The sequence below is a fragment of the Talpa occidentalis genome, unplaced genomic scaffold (genome assembly GCF_014898055.3).
Source record: "Talpa occidentalis isolate TD23 unplaced genomic scaffold, MPIMG_talOcc4v2.1 talOcc4.12, whole genome shotgun sequence".
NCBI classification, from domain to species: domain Eukaryota; kingdom Metazoa; phylum Chordata; class Mammalia; order Eulipotyphla; family Talpidae; genus Talpa; species Talpa occidentalis.
Genome location: NW_023601212.1, coordinates 101,351,822 through 101,369,785, shown reverse-complemented (window position 1 = coordinate 101,369,785; position 17,964 = coordinate 101,351,822). Strand labels below are relative to the sequence as shown.

Genomic DNA, 17,964 nt, shown 5'->3' with positions numbered 1-17,964 from the left:
TGCTAGACACAAATCCAACTTGGGGCCCTGAACTGGGGGCTGGGTGGTACCCCAGGGTGGGTAGGCCCCAGGACAAGGATGTCAGGAGCATGTTCAGGGAAGGGCTGCTGCCTCCCCCTGGCATGCACTGCCTGCAGCTGGCAGGAAGAGCAGCCTGCCTGCTGGCATCTGGATGTGCAAACTCAAGAATGTGGAAAAAGCATTTATTACCGAGCTATAAATTAGAGGGGGCGGGGCGGGTGGGAGGAGCCCAGTGGTCACGTTTTGGGGTCTTTCTCTCTGTTCTCCTGGGCCTGGATCCGTAGTTCCTCATCTAGGCGCTCCTTGGCTCGGACCACCTGGGGGAGCAGGGACAGAGTTAGATGGGACCCAGCCTCCGCCCTGCTTCTGCCTGTCGGGATGGCCTCGCTCCAGCCTGCTCTATCCTTGAGTCCCGGGACAGCACCGCACAGGCCTGAGGGACACAAGGGACAGCCAGGGTGGCTCTTCCTAGGGATACCTGGGAGGTAAGAGCCCTTTGGAGCACTCCCCCAGCCGGGTCCTGTTCCCCCTGTGGGGTTTCCAGGAGGGCCACTGTCCAAGGCGGGATGGCTGGGCCCCATGGCACTGAGGCAGCAGAGGGCAGTCTAGGGACCTCCCTGAAGCTGGGGTGCCATGGAGAGGCTCATACACCAGGGACCCCAGTGGGAATAGCCCCCGCTTGGTCTCTGCTCAGAATCAAAGACCACACACCTTGGACTGCAGGTAGAAGGAGCCGCCCACGGCCTTGTCGTTCACCTTGAATAGGTGTTCGTAGTTCTGCAGGAGGGAAGACAGGAGAGGTGTGCAGCTTCTGGGTCACACAGGAGGGCCTCCAGGTGACAGAAGGAAGTGAAAAGGCTCCAACCCTCTGCCCTTGGTGCCCACCTGGTGATACCAGAAGCCGCTGCTACCACTCTGGGCAGAGGAGTGGACAGGCGCCCATGGAGGGAGGGCTCGGCTGCTGCCCCCACTGCTCCTCTCTGCCCACACCTACCCTGGGCCTAAAAACCAGGGAGTGGCAGTGGCTCCTACAAGCAGGAACCCAGTCTGACTGCGCCCAGGCCCCCTCCACGCTGCCCCCACATCTCTGGTGACCAGGCCAAGCCTCTCTTGGAGCAGCGTGGCAGCCTCACCTTCTGGATCTCCTCGGGGCTCAGCCTGGAGACATTGAGAATCTGCTGGGCCTCCTGGAGGCTGAGGCCGGAGAGGTTGGAGGCAGCTGCAGACTGGTGTCCCGCACGTCCTCGGGCATCAGCTGCCGCCCGGCTCGCTGTGTGGACACACGAGTGAGTCCCAGCCAGGTGCCGTGGGAGAGACAAACAGGGACAGGGGCATCACTTCTCCAAGGATGGTTGTGTTTTTGGGAGGTGGGGTGGACAGACTTGATCCACTGGGGGACAGGGCAGGGTCTGGTTGCTGAATGTGGTGTCTAGTCCCCAACTGACACCAAGCAATGATCCTGTCCCTCCCCTCATGCCGGGCACACAGAGAGCTGGGGAGCTTCAGGCTACTGTGCTACTGTGGAGACCAGCGTGAGGCAGCAGGTTGGTGGGAGTGGGGAGCTCAGATCTATTCAGAAATTCCTGCCCATCAGCTACCAGGGCCACCCAAACAGGTTCATCCTTTTCAATGACCCAAAAATCAGGAGTCACCCTTTTTCTTAAAGGATCAGGGTAGATATTTGGGACTTTGCAGGACAGTTACCCTGCCTGGGAAGCAGCCAGAGGGTGTGACTGTGCCAATAAAACTTTATTGATAGAGGCAGGTGTCACACAGGCCAGTATGCCACTCCTACCTGGATGCTCACCTCGCCCAGATCTCCCTTTCATGAAAGAGCCCAAGTCCAATGTTGCTCCCAGGAAATGCCAGCAGCACAGCCCACAGAGGGCCCACAGCAGAAACATCTGGGCTTACCTGCAAACTCCTGCTGAAGGGCCCGGGCAAAGGCTCTGCCCACCACCTGTACCCCCATCACGATGATCTGGGCCAGGTACTTGGCCTGTGGGCAAAAGCAGGCACCTGTTTACAGGCTGCCTTCTCCGGCCCCAGAGCAGGGTGCCCGGAAGTGGCTGCGAGTGGCAAGACTTCTGGAGATCCAAGGTAGGAAATGGGTCAGCAGTCACAGGCCACTTCCTGCAAATACCCTGAAGAAAAGTTCTGGGTGCTCCAGGTACTTGTGGACACAGGCTGGGGGTGACCTGATGGATCACCAGAGGTGGCCAGGAGCCAAGGCAGAGTGGCTGTAGCGCACAGAGGCTGCTGGCTTCAGAGAAAACTTCTGGCCCTAGACCAGAGCAGACCTCAGACCCACCGCCCAGGCTCCTGAGGGGGCTGGCCAACCTCATTTCTAGCAGTTTTCACACTGGGGGTTCTCCCCAACTCCCCCCCAGGCTTTCAAATCTGTTCCAGTTAGACAAGGAGTGAAAAGTCCGCCGGGTGGGCACTTAAACACACCCTGGGGGGAGGGGAGACCGGCCAGCATCCCCCCAGCCCCTCCCTCACTCGGCATTTGGCAGAGGTGCTGGGGGAGCCGCAGACAGGAGCACGTTTCAGAGGGAGCACCCACGGACCCAGGGGACTCATCCAGGCAGAGATGAGCTAGTGCACAGAGCACTGTGCGGGCCGCCTGTGGTACAAAGGTAGGGTCCGGGGCCTCCCGGGTGGCGCAAGGGGTTCAGCACCACACGATGAAGCTGTCCGCCGCCTCTGCAGCACGAGTTTGATCCCCGGGCAGGGAGCTACCCACAGGGCGCAGCAGACCTCTCCTGTCTCCCCGCTGCTCCCCTCAGCAGTGTTTCAGTAGATCCGCCTGTTCTGCTCCCCACTGTCTCTGGTGGATCCTCTCACCCCCCACATCTCTGGCCTGCACCCCAGCTCTTGTATGCATAAATAAATAAATCTTTAAAAAAAACAACACAAAGGTGGGGTCCGAGGACCCTTGCAGAAGCTCCCACAGGTCAGCGCTGCCGGCATGGCCCCTCTGCGGGGCTCCCTTCTCCGCGTTTCTGCAGCCGGCGCTCCTAGCGGCCCACAAGATCGCCTGAGCCCTGATTGTGCCCAACAGCCCCCGGGACACCGAGGCACCGCCCGAGGACACACAGCGGGCTCACCAGCGATGCGGGAAACCCAAAGCCGTCCTGCGGGAGCTCAGGGTCGGCAGGCAACCTGACCACAGCCCCACCCGCTGGCCTCGGCTTCCAGGGAACCCAGAGCCAGAAGTGGCCTAGTTTGGCCTCCTAAGGCAGGGTGTGACTTGGGCCATTAGTGGGAACTAATAAAAGGAAGTGGGCTTCGCTTTCACAAGCAGGTGAAGATTTCACAAGCGCTGCGTTTCACACCAGGAAGCCAAGCTCCGTGAAGACGCTCCTGTGACCCAGGGGAGAGTGGGCTGAGCCCGCCAGGCTGCCCCGGCTTCCACAGCCAGAGAAACCAGGGCCCTGTTGGTGCCTGTGCTGACGCGCCAGCAGGTGGCCCCACAGGTCCCCAGGTCTGCGAGATGGTTCCCCTCCCCACTGCAGCCACACCCCCTAGCAGAGGCCACCCCCTTGCTCTAGCAAGTTCACTTTTCTGCCCAGGGTGCAGCGGTGCTAAATACAGTTGGTCAGAGGAGGGCCCCGCAGCTGGCCACGGCTGGTGTGTCGGCTCCGCCCCCCAGGGGTGCAGCCACTCCATGAGGTTCACACAACCCCGAATGCCGCCTTTCTCTGCACCTGTCCCCGACGTCAAGCATCGTGACTGTAATGAACGTTAAGAACTGGGACAAACCCCCAGTCACCCCCTCAGACTTCAAAGCCATGTGGTGTGGCGGCCCCAAGGCGCGTGTATCCACTGCTCCACGCTGGGGGAGGTGGGCTGGCCCACAAGATCCCCGGCCAACCCGGGAGGCTGAGGGAGCAGCATCTCCTGGGGAGGCAGCGTGGTGTGGGACACTTTGGGGTCCCAGCGTAGGACCGCAGTCCTGGACCTCCCTCACTGCAAGACGCGGCCAACTCTTGCTGTCCCCGGGGTTGAATGAGCACCTGTTTGCACGGGACTGGGCAGAGCCTGGGGACTCAGCAGATGGCCTGTTCCTTGGCTCAGATCCAGCACTCCAGGCTCCAACTGGGACTAAAAGAGTGTCTCCCAACACAGCCGCTCCCTGTTCGCATGCTGAGGCCTCAGCGGAGAGGGCCGCACTCTGGAGTCTGGCTGACAGCCCTGCTTCTAGCTGCGTGGCTCTAGGCAAACTGCTCAACCTCTCTGAACCTCGGTTTTCCTGTCTGTAAAATGGGGGGACATGATGCTGTCCTCCCAGGAGAGTTATAAGGCCCTTAGGAGGCAAAGCACAAAGAAGTAGACAGACAGCGGACCGGGGGGATCTCAACAGCTGCCTCTCCTCTAGGACCAGCTGGTGCTGTGGTCTGGAGATCAGGGTGTGCAGCCAAGCCTCCCCCGCGCCCCCATTCAGCACCCAGATGCCCACTGCGGGTCAGCCATGCTCAGAACTAAGTATTCACGGAGGCGCTGAGCTCTGCCAGCTGCAGCTACCACTGGCGATGGAGAAAGCCGCTGGCTGAGGTGGCTCCTAGAAAGCCCAAGACCCCCCTAAGTCACCAACAGGCCTGAAAACCCTAGGCAAGTGCGAGCAGCTGACACCACTCGGACTCTGGCCAAGACTCAGAGAACAGAGGTCAGGGCCCCAGGACGCCAAGCCCAGGGGCCACAGTGGATGGCACATGTGCTCGCTCACCTGGAGGCCTGTAGTCAGGGCAAAGGCTCACAGGCAGGTGGGGGTGGCAAGCACGCAGGAATGTGGCTGAAATGTAGAGAAACAGGAAAGGTGATCTGGAAGTAGACCGTATGGAGGGAAGGGAGAGGAGGAAAAACCAGGCCGAGCTGAGGAGTGGACTACGCACATGCACCAAGACGGGTGTCAGGTGAGCACGAATACCCACATTCCCTTTAAGGCAATTCCAAGTTTGGGGGCTGGTGGGGCAGGACGCTCACTGACATTCACCCAGCTCTCAAGCACGCTCCCAGAAAGGAGGGTGCTCTGTTCACAGAGACCCTGCACACAGCTGCTGGCATCAGAGCTGGGCAGGAGGGAGCCCATGACTACAGCCAGCACCGTCCTGTGGCCAGCAAGGCGGGTTCCTGGTGTGAATCTGAGTGGGACGCTCAGCCTGTGTCCCAGACAAGGGACAAATGTCTCCCATGCCCTCTGAAGGGCTCTGATCCTCCCCTCACAAACCCCCCCCCCACACACACACAGTTGCTACTGCTGCCAGCAAGTGTAGTCCACTCCTCAGCTCGGCCTGGTTTTTCCTCCTCTCCTCTCCCCTCCCTCCATACGGTCTACTTCCAGATCACCTTTCCTGTTTCTCTACATTAATGAATTCACACACCACACCACACTGCTCTAGTCAACCGCACAATCCAGCCCTTTGTAACATGTTTGGAAAGCAATGCAACCATCACTGGCTCCAGAATAGTCTTATCACCCCTCCCTCCAAAAAAAACTCCGTACCAATCAACCTGGGAGTTGACTCAGACTGGCAGTCAACACCCACAATCCTTCAAACTTAGCCCCACCCATCCCAACCACCCCAACCCCTGAAACTTCCCAAATCCTGTTTACACCTTCCCCGGCACTCTTCTCCTTCCCGCCTGCTGTCACGCTGTCTTATTACACAAAGTCCTCCAGCTTTTACTCAACTGCGGCTCAGCGCACAAGTGAAGGACCTGGTTCAGGCGAGGGCTGATGTCCTTGATAAGGACAGTGACGTTACAAGGAAGGAAGGACACCGTGATGGTGAACGTGCGGCCTCGCAGCTCAGCAGGAGCTGGGCTCCATCGCCACACTTGCTGGAGGATGGACCCTGGAGAAGTCCAACTGAGCTGCGGGTTCCTTATCTATAAAACGGGGGCAAGAGCAGAACCCTCTTGTTAGACTTGAACGAGCATCTGCCTGAAGCCTCAGCAGGGGCTGGCACTCGGAAGCTGGTATCACCAACAGGCTGAACCAGAATCGCCGGGAACTTCAGGGGCTGGGGGTGTGTTTCGCGCTCAGGACCCTGCGTTTACAAAGGGTCCCCGGGTGACCTGAGGCGGCCTGGGGGGCCCCGGTTTGTGGATGGCTCTGGGTGCCACTGGCCCCGCAACGCTGTTTTCGGTGTCGCGGGGTCTGGTTCACGTCAGAGCCCGTTTCGTCAGAGCCCCGGGACGGCACCGGGCGCGGCGGCGAGGAGCTCGGGCGCAGAGCGGGGGCTCGCGGCGGCCGGCGCGCACGGCGACCGCTGCCGTTGGGCGTCTCCCGGGCGGCAGGCCCACCTGCCTCCCAGCCAGGCGCCGCTTCGCCCCCAAGGCCGCCCGCCTCGGCACCCCCGGAGCGACGCCCCGCACCCGCTTCCCGCTGGGCACGCGGCGGACTCGCGGTGCCCGCAGCCCGCGGACTCGTCGCCCCCGCCCCGGCCCGCCCCGGCCCCGAAACGGGCTCCCCTCCCCGGGCGGCGCCCAAAGGGGGGCCTCACCATGGCGGCCGCTCTGCCTGCGGGGCGCGGGTCCCGCTTCCTAGCCCCGCTTCCTAGCCCCGCGGCCCCGGTTCAAGGGCGGCCGGCGGGTCAGAGGGCAAGGGAGGCAGCGGAGAGCGCGTGCGCGACGCAGCACCGGGCATGCGCACCGTCTCCGCCTGGGGGCGGGACACAATGACGTATAGCCGCGGGGCGGGGCCCGGCCATCCGGAGGAGGAGCACAGTGACGTTGCCGTGGGCGGGGCCTGCCGTGGGCTCAGAGGACACGGGGGCGGGGCGGTCGCCGGCCCTCTCGGCCCACGTGCTCGTCCTCCTGCGGAACGTGGGTTGTTCTCTTGATGTTGCCCGAATGTTTGGCACCACGAGATATGCAGTGAACCTACAACTGCCACGAGCATAACAAGATTAGGACGCCAAGGTTTCATAAATATTTAAAAAATCAGGAAACCTCAAAATAGTTTTCATTCCAGGTCCCTCCTGCCTGGGAAGCGCCTCAGAGCCCGGGGGCTGGCCCTTCCTCCCTCAGGTCTTCGTTCATGTGTCACCTTCTCCAGAGGCTCTCCGTGACCCACCAGGCTCTCTGCTTATTTAAATAACCGTCTTACTGGGATGTAATTTACACACCATGCAAGTCACCCTCTGAAAGTGCAACATTCGGTGCTTTTTGGTACAGAGTTGTCAACCATCACCACGATCTAGTTCCAGAACAGCTCCATCAGCCCACGGAACCCATAGCCACTAGTAGTGGCCGCCCACCCCCTCCCAGCTCCTGGCAACGCTGGCCTTGCCCCCCTGGACCTTCAGCAGGTGGCCTCTCCTGTCTGAGGGAAACCTTGGTTCTTAATTCCCCATGGAATTCTTCCTCTCTTCCAGCCTGCGTGATATGTCCCCTCCCACAGAAGGTGGAGCCCTGGGGGTCAGGCCCTGTCCTGCCTCCCCTCCCGGATGTCAGCGCCTGGCAGCAGGGGCCTGACATGCTCTGGGTGACTGCCCTGCTCTCCTCCCAGGGGCCCAGGCCCTCCTTCCTTCTGTGGGAATAGGGGTCCCACGCTCTCTCCTGGCTCAGGGGCCTTCCCGCCAGAGCTCTCAGCTTCAGCGTCAGCTGCTCAGTTCCTAAGGACCCCAGTCTTCCCCAAGCTCTCCTCACGCTCCCTTTGGTCACTTACACAGCCGGACATCCCTGCATAAGACCCTAAGCACACCTGGAAAGGCCCTGCCTCTCCTCACCACAGGGCTTCTACCCAGGACACGGGTAGTACTCCCAGCGGCTGCAGCTGGCAAGACCCCGGGCACAAAGTGAGGCCTGGGGTGAGGAGCAGCCCAGGGCCAAATGGTCCTTGCCTGCAACCCCGCCCACCCTGGCCCAGAGACCACAGCCTCACAGCAGTGGCCAGCTTAGGAATGTTTAATTGCCGAAACTCCAGACAGGGCACCTGCCAGCCAGTCCTTGAAAGGCTCCACCTCCCTGGGCTGTCTTAGTGGGGGGCCAGCCCCCCAAGGCCCTTGACGAGAACTGGGGTGACTGGCAAGACAGGGTGGCAGGTGATAACAGAAGGTGCTGGGTGAAAGCAGCCCAGGCTGGGACCAGCCCAGGTCCAAGGAGGGGAGACGGTGCCTGCCCAGGGACCTGCACTGGCCCCCCACACCATGGCACCCTCCGGCCTTGGCTCCACATGCTAGCAAGCAGCCGAGACTCAGCGGCCCCAGACGAGGCAGAGGTGCGGACAATTCACGGGAGAATGCAGTGGCCCCGAGGGAGCTGGGGCTCCAGTCATGGTGCCGGGGCTAGGGGACACCTTCCAATTTCGGGGTGAGATGTGAGGTGTGCAGGGGCACCAGGTGGCTCTTGGAGGTGGCAGCAGCAGGTGGCTGGTGAGCAGGCTAGTCCTGGGGAGACAAACCAAGAAGTGCAAGGGGGCAGGGGATGGGAGCAGGGAGTGGGAGCAGCGGGCACATGCCGGGGCCCTGGTCTCCTTACCCACTCGTCCTCGTCCACGCCTTCAAAGGAGTCCTGGGGGAGCGGGTCCTCCCGGTTCCCCAGCTTCGCCACCATGGCATTCAGCAGCTGGGAGAGGGGGCAGAGGTGGGAAGAGAATGAGAGTCGGAGGGCCAAGAACCGCACCCCTCGGTTTAAACCCCGCATCGAGTTGCGAAGAGCCTGACGTGGGCATGTCCTTGCAGACGACACCAGGACAGACCGCCATGCACACAGAAGCTGTGTGTGTCACCTCACCCCACCATGTGCACCAAGGTCCCCTCTGCTATGGGTCAGGAGCCTCCGGCCTGGCCAGCATGGGCCCCCTCTGCACTTGCCCCGCTTCCAGAACCCCTGCCCTGGCGGCAGTGATCAGCTCCAGGGCTCTGGAAGGTATCCCCCGTGAGCTGTCCAGCTGAGGGGGGGACGCTGCTCCAGTCCCAGTCTGGGTCGGCCCAGGAACTGCAAGGAGGTCCCTGGAGCAGCCAAGACCCGACCCCCACAGCCAGCTTCCCCCACGCCTACCTCCTCCTTCTTTTGCTGGTCTGACTTCTCTTCCAGGTAGACTGCCGAGGAGGGGGTCCGCCGGGCAGGGGCCTCACGGGGGGCCTGGCTCACTGGGTCGGGCAAGGGCAGGCATCAGAGATTCCCCTCTCAGAGGAAGCCCGCCCTGCAGTACCAGCCCCTCAGAGACCCCAGAGTGGCATTAACATCTTCTCAACCCTGTTCCTAGGCCGTCGGGGGCACAGGCTGTGTGTGGGCGTGTGTGCAGGGCAGGTGTGTGTCCTGGCATGCTCGTGCGCAGGTGTGTGTGGAAACGCAGACCTCGGGCCCTCCCTCCAGGGGCTCAGAGGCTGAGCCTGGAGATGCAGCCCCTGGAGCCCAGAGAGCCAGGTCTCTGCCTGCCGGCAGGGAAAGCACAAAACTTGGGCCTCAGCCCTTTCCCCAGCCCTGTCTCACCCGCCCGCTCCTAGTCAGCCCCTCGTCACACCTGGGGTCATGCCGGTGGGCTGCAGGCTGAGAAGTCGGGGCTGCCCGTTAGCCCCCCCCAGCCAGGCCTGGGCACTGAGCACGGGCTCCCAGCTCACCGCCGTGTCTGGGAACACGTCGTCCTGGAAGAACTCTTTCTGCGGAGGGGAGGAGGGGCTGCTGAGGCAGGACAGGGCACTGGGCACACCGCCAGCAGTTAGGAGGGTGTGACAGGGCTGCACCCCTCCCTCAGCCTGGGGTTTCCCAGTGTCAGACTCTCAGCAGAGTAAGCAGGGGCAGGCGTCCCCAAAGGCAACAAGTAGGTCAGTGTGGGGGCTGGGCCAGGCAGGTCCCAAAGCCTCCCAGACAGCTGGGGAGGGCAGCCGGGCGGCGGGTGCTGGGGGCCCTCACCCTGACTCGGGGCAGCCGGAAAGCCACGGGCTCTAGGGAGGTCTGCCGCAGCCGCAGGCACCGGGCGAACTCCACCTCCGCAACGTCACACTCCGTCTTGGGCAGGAGGACGAAGCCCTGAGGGAAGAGGGTCCGCACCAGGGCTATAGCCGGAGCTCTCCGCTGGGCACGGGCTGGGGGCCAGCAGCCCTCACTTGGCGCCTCTGGACATGGCCAGCCGGCCCGGGTGAGAGCGCTGGCTGAGGTTGGCCTGCGGCCCGGGTGTGCGACCCCCACCGTGGCTGGTTCTGGCTGGAATTTTTTTTATAGTTTTTTTTTAAGATTTATTTACTTATTTATTTTATACAAGAACTGGGTACAGGTCAGAAGCGCGGGAGGGTGAGAGAATTCACCAGAGCCAGAGCGGGGAGCAGAACAGGCAGACGGAGCGAAGACACTGCTGAGGGGAGCAGCGGGCAAGGCAGGAGAGGTCTGCGCGCCATGTGGGGTTCTCCCTGGCCGGCGGGGAATTGAACCGGTGCTGAAGAGGCTGCAGACAGCTTCACAGCGTGGCGCTAAACTCACTGCGCCACCAGGGAGGCCTGGCTTTTTGTTCTTTTAAGATTTATTTTTATTTATACAAGAAATGGGGTACAGGTCAGAGGCATGGGAGGGTGAGAGAATTCACCAGAGTCAGAGTGGGAAGCAGAACAGGAAGACGGACTGAAGACACTGCTGAGGGGAGCAGCAGGCGAGACAGGAGAGGTCTGCCACGCCATGTGGGTTTCTCCCTGGCAGGCCGGGAATTGAACCTGCGCTGAAGAGCCTGCAGACAGCTTCACAGCGCGGCGCTCAACCCGCTGCACCACAAGGGAGGCCCCTGGCTGTTTTTTTTTAAAGATTTATTTACTTATTTATGCAAGCACTGGGCACAGTCAGAAGCGCGGGAGGGTGAGAGGATTCACCAGAGCCAGAGCAGGGAGCAAAGCAGGCAGAAGGACCGAAGTACACTGCTGAGGGGAGCAGCGGGCGGCAGGAGAGGTCTGCGCGCCATGTGAGACCCTCGCCCGGTGGCTGGGGATTGAACCGGCGCTGCAGAGTCTGCGGGCAGCTTCGCAGCCCAGTGCTCAACCGCTGCGCCACCAGGGGAGGCCCTGGGTTTTTCATTTAATTAGTCAGCTCACATAATTTAGCCTTCCGGGGTTTAACTTTCAATAATGGCTGAGTTTAACCATCAGCTCCCGCAAGCTGTGGGCGCCCCCTCCTCCCCACTGACCTGCTGACCCTGCAGGCCACTGTATTTCCCCATGTGGCCACGAGAGGGCGGAGGAGCTCTGTGGTTGTACCCAGGTAGGGGGACCAGGGAGCACCCCGCTCACCTTGTGGGGCTCTGGCGATGTGAAGCTGTTGCACTCCAGGAAGAAAGGGGTCTCGGGGAGCAGCTCGTATAGGAACACACGGGTGTCACCCTGGTGGGGCCGGTGGGTGGAGGTGAGAGTGAGGTGCCAGCTAAAGCTGCCTCCTCCCCACCACCTCTCACCTGCTGCCACCCCAGCCTGTACCTCCAGCCCACCTTGCCTGTAAGTAGCACCAAGCCGGTATCAGGGTCGTAGCTGGGTAGCAGGGTAGAGGGAGCCACGTCGAGGCCCAGCACTGCCAAGGGGCCCCTTGCTAGCTCCCCCGCCGAGTAGAGGAGCAGCTGGCGCTCACTTCGGCTGCAAGATGAGGGGGGCAGAGGCACACCTTGAGAACCGGTGGGGCCTGGGGCAGAGCAAGGCTCCAACCAAGACCCCAGCCTTGATGGCCTGAAGGACCGAGGCCCTCAGGGTAAGAGGGGAGGCCTGCCCGGCCTCTTCCTGGTCCAGAACCCGCTGGACTCAACCTGCCACCTCCTCCTAAGTGTACCCCGCCCTGGCCCCGCACCTGTGCTGTGGCTGCTGTGGCCTACTCAGCCTGGACGTTTCTCCCCACATCCTGCTTCTCACCCTCTGCTCCAACCAGGATGGGTGGCTAGCTGGCTGTCCACCCAGACCTGAATGCCCGTGTGACCCAGTCCAGGTGACACCTTCCATAAGAGGCCTCCCTGATCCAGCCTCCAAAGTGCCAAATGCCTGTACCGTGGATGGGTCCAGGAGCTTGTCCTGATTCTGAGCGTCACCTGCTCCCTGTCAGGCTGGGGCTCCTGCATCCGGGCTATCTTATCCCTCTGGGTCCCTGGTTGACTCATTCTCCCTGCCCATGTCCTTTCCGCTTCCATCCACCACCCCCCGCCTCCGCCAGCCCACCCACCCTGCACTCATCAAGAAAGTGAAGCAGGGGAACAGCATGCTCAACAGGGGCTGAGTGTTTGGGGAAGGCGACACCGATGGCCGCGGAAGCCCGGGGCAGGGGGAAGTGGTTGCTGAGTCCTCACCTGTCAAAGCCGGACACCAGCAGACAGTGACCACCGCACACCCAGACAACACGGGCTCCGCGGGCCCCCTCAGGCCCTGGGCCTTCCTGTCAGGGCACACAGCACATGAGGCCCAGCCATGGCCTCCTGACCAGGTCCCAAGGCCACCCCCAGCCGTGTGGCTCACCTGCAGGGGCTCGGGGCCCGCGCGGGGCGTGTAGACCCGGAGGCGCCCGTCCTTGCAGACAGTGGCCAGCTGCTGCCCATCAGGACTCCAGGCCAGGCTGAAGATCTGGGGGCAGGTGGGAACATCAGAGGTGGACTCTGGCCTGTTGGCTGAGCACCTGCCCCCAAAAGCAGCCTACCTGGTCCCGGTGGCCCTCCAGCCTCAGCCGCTCAGCTCCTGCCTGCAGGTCCCAGATGCGCACGGTGAGGTCGTAGGAAGACGAGGCTAGCACGTCGGCCGCCAGCGGGTGAAAGCGCAGAGAGTAGATCTTCTCCGTGTGGCCTGGGGAGGGTGGGGGTGAGGGTGCCGCCAAGTCCCTGGGCGCCGCTGCCCGGCCCCAGCCCCCTCACTGGGCCCACCTGACCTGTGAGCACGGTCTCGGGTTCGGTGAGCACCTCCACCAGGCCCTCTGGGGGCACCCGCCACAGTCGGATCCTGGCGTCCTCTCCAGCTGCAAAGAGCAGGCAGCTTATCACGATGGGGCTCAAGGCCCCCGAGCTCCGCCGCCCTCATTCCAGGCCCAGCCTCCTTACCCACGGCCAGGCGGTGCGGGTCGAAGGGATCCCACGCCAGGTCGGTCACGGCCGCCCCGTTCTGCAGTGTGGGCAGCGCCGTGTCGGGTAGGCGGCCGGGTTTCTGCAGCTGTGGGAGGTGCCCCCAGCGAGGCCCATCAGGATGAGGTGGCACAGCCAGCCCCCCAGGGGCCGCAGGGCAAGCAGCGTGCCCAGGCCCCTGCCCTCTGCAGCCCGTGGTGCAAGTTCCGTGCTCAGCACCTCATGCCAGCCGTGAGGCCGGGAGAGTGAAGGGGCAGCGTGAAGTGGTGGAAGGAGCTCAGGCTGGGGCACAGGCTCTGCCACTTACACAGCTGAGTGACCCGGCAGGTCACCAGGCCTCTCTGGGCCTCACGGCTCCCGTCTGTAAATGGGGATAAGAAGGCGCCCCACATGGGGCAGTCGGGAGGGCCAGGGGGTGTCGGGTGGTGCTTGGCACCTGGTGTGTGCTCAGACATCAGGAGCCGGACAGGTACCTGGCGCCCGGGCGAGCGCAGGGCCTCACCTCCAGCACGGCCACCTGCCCGCCACTGCTGAGCAGGGGCACGGCCACGCGCAGCCGGTTGGCACAGAAGCCATCGCTCTCGCCGGGCGTGGTGAGGTTGAGTCCCTTGAGGTTGGTGATGTGGCTGTCTCGGTGCAGGACGGTGCCCTGAGTGTGGCGGAACTTTGAACTAGGGCCTGCGGGGGCAAGACACGGAGCCACGTGAGGATGCCCGCCGGCTGCCCTGGGCCGGCTGTGGGGGGGGCGGGCTGACTCTGAGGCTAGTGTGTCCACCACCCCCCGAAAAGACGTCCAGGAACGACTCGAGACCTCCGGGTGGGATCCCAGGGCTCCAGGAGCAGGCTCTCTGCGTCCCTCAGGGCCACAAGGCTGGGGAGGGAGGCAGGGGTCAGGCTTCTGTGGCGCCTGCCACTCACCCAGCAGGCTGTGCAGTGACCTCTGGCTGGGGCTGGTGCCGAAGCCGCTGGTGCAGGAGAGCGAGGGCCCCAGGCTGGACGGCGTGGAGGGCGAGGTCAGCAGGCTGGGGGCGGAGGAGAAGCCCTCCTGGGGAGAAGCAGCCTGGGTCAGCTGCAGGCCCCCAGCAAGGTTGAAGAGAGGGCCCGACCGCCGGGGTGATCACTCTGGGCGCCCGCCCGGCCGTGGGCCCCGGGCTGCCCGCAGGCACCCGGTGTGGGGCGTGGGCACAAAGGCAGTGTTGACAGGGCCACCAAGGGCGAGCTGAGTTGGGCGGCGGATGGCAGGCGGCAGCCTCCTCACCCAGCTCTGTGGAAGGGGCCCTGCTAGTTACGATCTGCCAGCATCTCAAGAGAAGCTAGAAACTGAGCTTTTTTTGGCAAAAGTCTTGCTTTTTGAGTCTGCTCAATTCAGGGAAGGCTGTGGAGTTTTCTCTGCCTCGGGTGTTTCTCCGTGTCGTTCGGCCCCATGGTCAGCAAAGACAGAGGCCCACGGCAGCCTGGACTCGGCCCCGCAGGCAGGGCTGGCGGGGCTGGTGGGCAACCTGGCACTCACGCTTGGGTCTGTGTCGTCCACTGGGGTCTCTGCAGGCTGGGCCTCAGCGAGGGGGAGCTCCGCGGGGGGCACCAGGTGTGACGTGTAGCTGGGGTGAGGCTGGCAGGCCGGGTTGAGGCTGACCTTCCGCACCTGTGGGCGAGGCGGGTCAGCGTGCAGTTGGGCTGCAGGGTCCTGGGCAGGTCCCAAGGGTGGGCAGCGCCCTGGGTCCTACCTGCTGGTTGCTGCCCGCCCACCAGGTGTGCGGGTCAGAGGCCGGCACACAGCCGGCAGTGTCTGGGAACAGGTCTTCGTGGAACTCCACAGCCTGGAGGCAGAAACACAGGTGGCCAGGGAGGCCCAGGCTCCCGGGCCCTGCCAGTGCCCCCAGCCCCACCAGCACCTCACCTTGCGTGGCACGTGGAAGCTGACGGGCACGATGGCCGAGTCGCTTAGCTGCAGGATGCGCAGCACCTCGCAGCCCAGCACGGCCAGCGCCCGCCGGGGGACCAGGGCCGCCCCCCGAAGCGGGCTCTCCACGAGGCACTGAGTCACTGTCAGGGACACCAAGGGCGATACTCAGGGCGGGGTGGGGGTGGGGGTGGGGTGGGGTGCGGGGTGGGGGAGGGCTTACCTGGGCTCAGGGCCGGCTGCAGCGGGAGCACCTCATAGCAGGAGAGCTGACTCTCGCCCTGAAAGGAGGCTCAGCTGAGGGCGCGCCCTGGGCCTGGGGCAGGCGTCAGTCCCGTCCTCCTGGGGACCTGAGCCACAGAAGGTGGCCGGAAGGCGCTGGGCACTGATCTGGGCCCAGGGACGACCGCCCCTCACCTGTTCGTCACCACCGTGCAGGGTGTGAGCACAAGGGTGTGCTAGGCATTAATGAGCCCCCACTGTGTGCTCACACTGCTCTATGCCCTGTCCACAGGCGGCTGGTGTGCCAGGCCTCACGGTTCCCCTGACCACAAAAGAAGACGTGAGACTGGACATGCAGAGGCTGCTCAGTCTGGTTTGAAGCAGCCTGGGCAACCCTGTTTGGGTCCCTCTTGCGGGGTGATGGTACCCTGCACTTCCCACTCTCCCCACTGGCTTCTGAAGTCAAAGGCTGGGCAGGGCCTGGTCAGGATGGACAGGAGCCCCAGGTGTTGAGCTGGGCGGGCACGGTAGGGCTCCCGCTTCTCACTCACCTTTCCCGCGAGGACCAGGAGCCCGGAGTCGGGGTCCAGCAGGGGCATCAGAGGCCTGGAGGAGAGAGGGCCGGTCAGCAGGATGTGGCTAGTCACCCATGGCAAGGGCAGCAGGAAGGCTGTGAGCCTCGTGACCCCAGACAAGTTCTGGCCAGAGTCACAGTGTCCAGAGCGATGCGGAGCCCCCGCTGCATCCAGCCTCCTCTGGGCCTTCCCGTCTCCGTCCTCTGCCACCAACACACAAGCACGTGCCCAGGCCTCCAGCTGCCCGCCTGCTCCCCCCACCAGGGGACAGGGGAGCGTGCCCCCTTTCTGCACCTCAGCCCTGAACTCCACCCTGGGTCCACAAGGTCTAGGAAGGCCCCACACCTGTTGTGTCTCCGCCAGGCCAGATGCCAGTGAGCACGGCCCCAGCAGCAGGAGCGTGCTGGAGCTGGGCACCCGCCCCCTATTGGCACTCTGGGGCTGCACGCAAGTCTGGGGGCCAATACTCAGTCACCACACGCCCCTGGGGCCTTGGTGACAATGTAGACACAGGTCCCACCCCCACCCGGCAGCCACAGTGAGCCCGTGTCCAAGGCAGAGCTCTCTGCCCCCGGCATGAGTGGGCTGTGGAGGGGCCGGGGCGGGGAAGTCAAGGGCAGGCTGGAAGCCCTGGGCCCCCCTCCACTTCGCCCAGCTCAGCCCCGGCCTCTGGGCTGCCGCTGCCAGGGCAGCCCCGCTCACCTCCCTGGGCTGCAGCCATCCTGGGAGCCTGGCTCTCAGCTCAAGGGTGTCCTCCATCATTTGTTTCATCTCTGGTCTTGGTCTCACCTCCCTGGGGACCCACAGGCCTGGATCCCCCACCCTGACACTTCCAAACAGAACCCCAGCCCCACTGTGGACCTCGTGGTCAGAGGTCGCCCAGCTGTGGCAGCTGCCTCCATCCCTCACCCAGGCAACCAACGTCCAGCTCCCCCTGACCAGTTGCCTAGAGCCACGGCTGTCTGCCCCCTCCCCCGCCAGAGCCATAGAGTGGGCCGGGAAGCTGGGGAGGGCCCAGTGTCTCCACAGCTTCCGGAGTGGCCGGGCCGGTCACCTGTGAGTAACACAGTCTCTAATTATCTGGGGCCGGCAGGGTGAGCCACTCAGAACTGCCCTCCTTGACCCGGTCTGACCACTGCCTGCTGCGGGGCCGGGGCTGATGTCGCTGCCCTCGGCATCGAGGATGTGCCATGAGTGTTTCACTGTTTGTCTGTTGGAGGGAGGCAGATCCCCCTCCTGGGGTCGCAGGACCTGATCTGGATGTCGGTTCCTGGTGGGCTGGACGCAGGCCCCTGAGCAGCTCCAGCAGGGCTTCCGCTCACTTACACACTCACTCAGCATCATTCATTCCTTTGTGGTCTGTACCTGGCCCTTGGCTTGGCCTGCAGGTGTGAATGGTGGTATGGGCAAGGGACCCCACCTCTGTCTTCAAGCAGCTCAGATGCCGGCGAGAGAGGCAGACCCAGTCCCTCGGGATAAACACTAGCAGAAAAGTTCTCTGAGAACATAGGGCAGGAGACAGAGGCACCAGCTGTGACTGGCCACAGAGGACCCAAAGTTTAAAGAGAAATCAGCCACATCAAGGGGAAAGAGTTCCAGGCAGCAGGAGCATGTGCAAAGGCCCTGTGGCCAGAGGCTGCACAGGGAACAGGGAGTGTGACAAGGCTGGTGGCCTGGGTGGTGAGGGTAAGGGGTGAGGCTGGGGATAGGGCAGGTGGAGGCCAGACCGATCAGGACCTGCAACCCCAGGAAGGGAATCTGCCTCCCTCCATCGGACAAACAGTGAAATGCTGATGGAACAGTCTCGGTGATGAGGGCAGGGCAGGTTGTGCACGGAGCAGAGACCCATGTGAGGTGTGCAGGAGGGTCTCCTGCCTGTGGACAACTGGGAGACAGGCCTGTGGGTTCCACCACGACAGTGATGGGTCACCATGCTCTAAATCAGCCTCCCGAAGAGGCTCAACCAGCCTTCGTGCAACCCCGCCCCAGCAGCTGGCCCACTGACTCAGGTGCTGGGGCGCGGGGGCAGGAAGTCATGGAGGGCAGGGCTGGCTCCCCTGACAGGTCAGGCCAGTCTTCCTTGCCTGGGGCAGAGCCATCTGGGCAGCTCCACCAGGCCAGAGCAGCCTGCACACCGCGGCACGGGCCAGGAAATGGGGTCATGGCACCCAGCCCCAAGGATTGGCCAACAGCTGGCACGGGCCTGACCCCAGGCCTTGTAAAGAGTCAAG

At 63.3% G+C, this 17,964-nt stretch overlaps 2 protein-coding genes across 3 annotated transcripts in view; both read right to left on the bottom strand.

Moving 5' to 3' along the window:
• Window positions 1-25: 25 nt before the first annotated feature.
• On the bottom strand, window positions 26-6,634 carry PAM16 (presequence translocase associated motor 16). Of its 2 annotated transcripts, XM_037507695.2 has the most exons (6): window positions 5,717-6,202; window positions 4,751-4,816; window positions 1,936-2,020; window positions 1,155-1,291; window positions 733-798; window positions 129-338 (listed from the first exon to the last, which is right to left on the bottom strand). In XM_037507695.2, the coding sequence occupies exons 3-6, from the start codon at window positions 1,991-1,993 to the stop codon at window positions 258-260; spliced, it is 342 nt and encodes a 113-aa protein (XP_037363592.1). In that variant the 5' UTR covers window positions 1,994-2,020; window positions 4,751-4,816; window positions 5,717-6,202; the 3' UTR covers window positions 129-257. The 2 variants fall into 2 exon arrangements, with proteins under 2 accessions (XP_037363591.1, XP_037363592.1); XM_037507694.2 differs by lacking the exons at window positions 4,751-4,816; window positions 5,717-6,202 and adding an exon at window positions 6,531-6,634 and having other exon boundaries at window positions 26-338.
• A 1,290-nt stretch (window positions 6,635-7,924) lies between these two features.
• Window positions 7,925-17,964, bottom strand: part of CORO7 (coronin 7) — a 48,760-nt gene continuing 38,720 nt past the window's right edge. Inside the window, exons 10-28 of the mRNA XM_037507685.1 lie at window positions 15,710-15,764; window positions 15,160-15,217; window positions 14,934-15,079; window positions 14,761-14,853; window positions 14,547-14,678; window positions 13,955-14,081; window positions 13,539-13,714; window positions 13,016-13,124; window positions 12,847-12,933; window positions 12,622-12,764; window positions 12,444-12,548; window positions 12,278-12,363; window positions 11,438-11,579; window positions 11,244-11,333; window positions 9,886-10,002; window positions 9,497-9,632; window positions 9,031-9,122; window positions 8,509-8,595; window positions 7,925-8,417 (exon numbers count right to left, since the gene is read on the bottom strand). Coding sequence (XP_037363582.1) covers window positions 8,412-8,417; window positions 8,509-8,595; window positions 9,031-9,122; window positions 9,497-9,632; window positions 9,886-10,002; window positions 11,244-11,333; window positions 11,438-11,579; window positions 12,278-12,363; window positions 12,444-12,548; window positions 12,622-12,764; window positions 12,847-12,933; window positions 13,016-13,124; window positions 13,539-13,714; window positions 13,955-14,081; window positions 14,547-14,678; window positions 14,761-14,853; window positions 14,934-15,079; window positions 15,160-15,217; window positions 15,710-15,764 — 1,987 coding nt within the window. The 3' untranslated portion in view covers window positions 7,925-8,411. The remainder of the gene's footprint in view (window positions 8,418-8,508; window positions 8,596-9,030; window positions 9,123-9,496; window positions 9,633-9,885; window positions 10,003-11,243; window positions 11,334-11,437; window positions 11,580-12,277; window positions 12,364-12,443; window positions 12,549-12,621; window positions 12,765-12,846; window positions 12,934-13,015; window positions 13,125-13,538; window positions 13,715-13,954; window positions 14,082-14,546; window positions 14,679-14,760; window positions 14,854-14,933; window positions 15,080-15,159; window positions 15,218-15,709; window positions 15,765-17,964) is intronic.